A 4,767-nucleotide genomic window follows, 5' to 3' on the forward strand; every position below is an offset into this window, starting at 1 on the left:
GATCCTTCACAAATCATTCTAATATGCTGATTTGCTGCTCAAGAAACATTTCTTCTTATTATCAATGTTGAAAATGGTTGTGCTGATTAATATTTTTTTTAAATATTAATCGGCATTTTAAGGTGTTAATCAGGTATTATATATATATATATATATATATATATTACATTATTACATATTATTGTTTATATATGTACAAATATTTTTGAACAGCATTTGAAATGGAAATCTTATCTATATAAATGCATTATAAATTAAAATTATTTTACTGTCACTTTTGATCAATTTTATGTGTCTTTGCTGAAAAAAAGTATGAATAATAACAATCTCACTGACCCTAAACTTTTGAACAGCAGTGTATATTATCAGCATAACAATTCAACAGATCTTAATATTTGTCTTGTATGTATTTTAAGCATTTCTTTTCAAGTTCAATTTTTTTTATATACTCATTTAATGTGATTTGGAGAACATCATCACTAAATAAATCTCCTTGGACTTCACATAATGATCTATTACATCAAGTGAGCATTCTTGAAAATTTAGCCTAAGCTACTTAGATACAACAAATCCACTTTGGCTTGTACCCTAAACCCAGGAAACCCCTGGCAGAGAGACAGCAACAATAAACTAGACTGCAGGGGATCTGAATGAAACTCTCCGAGCAAGAAATGATGTCGTCATTGACAAAAATAGGTCAGAGAATATGATGCAGGAGTCTATCTATAAATACTGAAATCATCCATTTGAGAGAGAGAGAGAAGAGACAAAGGAGAGGAAATGGGGAAGATGAAGGAGAGAGAGAGAGTAAAATGAAGAAAAACAGGAAGGGAGAAAGATGGAGAGCAAGCGAGCCCTGAATCACCTCATTAATACTACATAGGCACTTGTACGCCCACTCAGGGCTGCTGTGAGCCGGTGGCGCTCCAACAGGAGCAAAGGCACACAAACAATTTCTGTCAAGCTCTGTCAAGTTTCGGTTTGCTTCCTCTTTTCTCTAGACTCCACCATCTTTGCAAAAATTCAGTCACAGTGCTGTGCTCCTGTTCCCTCTACCTCTCGCCTGTCATGAGCCAAGATGCTTCTGAAATTCTGTCATGCCCTTACAAACCCATGTTTGTAAACTCAAACTCACTCAAAAACTATAATCTGTTAAAAAAATAAAAACAATATTTTATGTTATTACATAGCTTTTTATAACACTTGATTCTGATTGGTCAATCACATAACAACTGCTTTGAACCGTATATTTCACCATTGTCCATGGCAACATACCAGCTCTATTTTTGTCTCTTTTTATCCCTTTTTATATCCTCTGAGATCTCAATCACAAAGACAAGGTTTATTGTGTGATAATGACTTGCTTGCTGTACATTATAGATGAATAACTGCAGCATAATTCATCAATTTAATGTACTTTCATGTACTTCAATGTACTTTATCTTAATAAAGATTTACACAGAGTGGAAAGCTGCTGGCTGCTGTTATGCAAATCGCGGGAACTGGGGAAGAGTGTGTTTGTGATCACATACCGTTTCCCATGCCGCTGACCACCGCCCCGTCACTGACTCCAGATGTGTTGGCATTACTGAATGGTGCGTTGTGAGGGGCCAAACTGGGCAAAAACAAACATCTGGAGAGAGAAAACGGAAATAAAAAATGAATTTCAATTTATTAGAAATCCCAGCGGGCCAGACACTTCACACATTTTATTCTTGTCTCTCAGTAACAAACAGTCATAAAAAGTGGGAATATTTCACACTGGCGGCTTAAAGAGGAGATGTGGATGTTTATTTGTGGGTGTCATGCCTTATGCAACACTGACAGAGTGTGCTCACCATAACAGGACTGAATTACATTGTGTATAAGACAATTAAATGTCCACTGATGGAACTTATTCAAACACCAGATATTACTCAATGTCAGAGAAGCAAATAATGAGAATGGGTGAAACCCAATGCAAGAGTTCTGTCAATCCATACTTCATTAAACATTCTGCCATTCATCAAATAAACAGAAAACCATCCCAGTGTCACTCAAAACAGCTAAACGAGTCTCTATGGAGGCTAATTAACCCTGACAAAGGAAGCCTCATATGTCATTTTAATATTAAAAAAGCTGTGGCAATTAAAAAAAAATCCCACATCACACTAACAATACAAGCATCCACCCAAAAACAGTGAAACATCAACATCTCCCACCAGCCAAGGAAGTCTGTGAAGAAGGGTTCAATTTGGGGACAAATCTGCTCACAAAAGTGAGCTACATCTGACAAAACCTCCCTTTGGAGAACATTTGGAGAAGTCCTTTTTTGGAAAAATAATTCAGTACTTAAAAAAAAGTTAGGCAAAATAATCAAAATATATAACAAATATTTTTATAATATTCATTATTTAATTAATATAAATATATGAATATATTATTTGATTTTTTTTTTAATATAATTAGCATATATATAATTATATATTATTGTATATTAATAATTATTAAAAAAAAATCTAAAGATAAAAACAATAGAAGTCTATGTATATGTGTGTGGGGGTTAATGTCCACCTCCTCCCTGTGTGCTCCCTTATAACCCAAAAAGCTTTAAGCCCAGCTGTGGCAGCACCATTAGGCTGGTCTGCACGCCCCAATATGGAACGTGTTTACATGAATTTTTCATGAAGGCAGATGGGGAGTGCGCTGTGTGTGTGTGTGTTTTATCAGCATTTGCAAGATGAAATGTGGGCCAGTACAAGTGATTTTTACATCTTCAATTATTCTAAGCTGCATGTTCTATTCAGATGTAGGAGGAAGTATTCAAAGACAGAGGAGGATTCTGGCTAAGACATATAAAAGATACATCATTTGGATCATCTGTGTAGTTGATGCAGGTTTACTGGGAATTTGTGGCATTTACGTTTGTAGAACTGCTGCATAATTGTTCAAGCAATAGAAAGGCAACTGGGAGACTAACAAAATTTAATCTGTGCACAACTAATATTACTTGAAGCATTGTTATGTGTGCTGGGTGCAAAAACTGAACCGTTGACCCATTTCATAGACATAAATCTCCCATTTAAGCAGCTAATAATTTGGAAACAAGACAAATGATGATCACTGTGCTTTCATAATTAATGAAAAAGATGAAATATTAAAGATCTGTTATTTTCAGTTTAGCACGTACCCTGATGGGATTATGTTAAACAGAAACAGATGGAGACTCAGTGTGGATTCGTTGTTGCGTTTTGAACTGCAATACATTTGGAGATGTAAGCGCATTTCAAGTCTGTGTTTCTGTGAGCTTTAAACTGGGTCAGGCTTTTAAAAGCACAACACCAAATACATTTTTGATTGACGCATATATCTATATGAAGCCAATAAATCTCTGATGCCTAAACAGATGTCTGCTTACAAACAGTGAATGTGCAAACAAATCTTGATCTTTAAAAGGTATAGGCTAGACTAGCGCTGTCAGTCTTACCCGAATCCCTCTAATGACGTGTCAAACTCCACGAAGGCGGGCGTGACGGAGGATCCATGGAGACGGATGTCATGGGGCGTCGTCATGGAGACCAGGCACTTGACTCGGGTGAGGGGCACAGTGCTGCCCTCAGCCGATCGCACCAGACTTCGACTGATCCGGTACTGGCTGTTGTCCTCATTAATTGTGAACACGCTATCCGGCCCAAAACCCTCCATGGACAAAGTCATGCTGTCTGGATGTGGAAAAAGACGAATGTACAGTCAGGCTGGTCCCATAAACTCTACTGCTCTCTTAGTATTACACTATTAAGTCATGAAATAATTAACAGCTATTACTGTTAGCATAAGATAATTTTTACTTCACTTTAACTGCAATATTAGGCACTTTCCAGGAATATCTGATAAACTATTATCCAACAACAATACCATTTATGTATAAATGTGATTCATTTTGTCCATTTCATTTTTATTTATTTAACATTATAATGAGATCGTTCTATTTTATTATAGTTTATTTTATATATTTATTTAAATTCGCAAAAAACACACACACACACACACACACACACACACACACACGTGTGTGTGTGTGTGTGCTAAAGGTATAAATAGCATGTGGGTGTTGAATGTTGCAAATCTGACACTATAGAAGCAGAGGGAAATTTCCTGTCCAGTAAAATCCTTTCATTCTGTTTACATTAGAGTTCTCTTAAAGTCCCCCTGTAGTGAAAATCAAGTTTTTTATGTTGTTTATTTGTCTATGTGGTGTTTTTAATATGCTTTTAGACAAACCATGTGCCAATCTATTAATCAACACCATTGCTGTGTATTTTCTCCTTAAAAACTGTAGTTTCCCAAAGGCTGACCCAGAAATACGGTTTGAAACAGCCCTCGGTTTGCTACGTCACAAACCAATAACGTCAAGGGATCGATTCCTATCACTAGCATGCAAAATATACCAATACCAGCACAAAACCAAAAATAAATCAGAGCAAAAAACCCATGAAGCTGTGGTTTAATGTGAATTTAGAACCGCTAACTTGCATTATAACCCGTGGCAACAGTGTAAAAGTAGCCCGGAGTCAGACGCACCTCTCCCACAGCTGCGTCTGCACTTCACATGCGTATGCTCGCGGGCGCCAATTAACAATCACAAACGGCTGCATTTGAGTCTTCAAGGCATTTTAGGACACAACATCGTCAAGTAAGTAACTTTAACGAATGTTACAGTATTCACTGTAGTTGTCCGCTAGTAAAAAGATTTTATCAGTCATTATCCGTGTATGCCATTGTTTTGCG

General features: G+C 36.6%; 1 protein-coding gene across 1 annotated transcript in view; it reads right to left on the reverse strand.

Annotated features, from left to right (window-relative positions):
- LOC107661255 (WD repeat and FYVE domain-containing protein 3) overlaps positions 1-4,767 on the reverse strand; it is an 83,102-nt gene that overhangs the window by 37,898 nt on the left and 40,437 nt on the right. Inside the window, exons 17-18 of the mRNA XM_016450754.1 lie at positions 3,467-3,701; positions 1,533-1,633 (exon numbers count right to left, since the gene is read on the reverse strand). Of these exons, the coding sequence (XP_016306240.1) occupies positions 1,533-1,633; positions 3,467-3,701 (336 nt within the window). The remainder of the gene's footprint in view (positions 1-1,532; positions 1,634-3,466; positions 3,702-4,767) is intronic.

This window comes from Sinocyclocheilus anshuiensis, unplaced genomic scaffold (genome assembly GCF_001515605.1).
Source record: "Sinocyclocheilus anshuiensis isolate Anshui unplaced genomic scaffold, SAMN03320099.WGS_v1.1 scaffold1365, whole genome shotgun sequence".
Lineage (NCBI taxonomy): Eukaryota > Metazoa > Chordata > Actinopteri > Cypriniformes > Cyprinidae > Sinocyclocheilus > Sinocyclocheilus anshuiensis.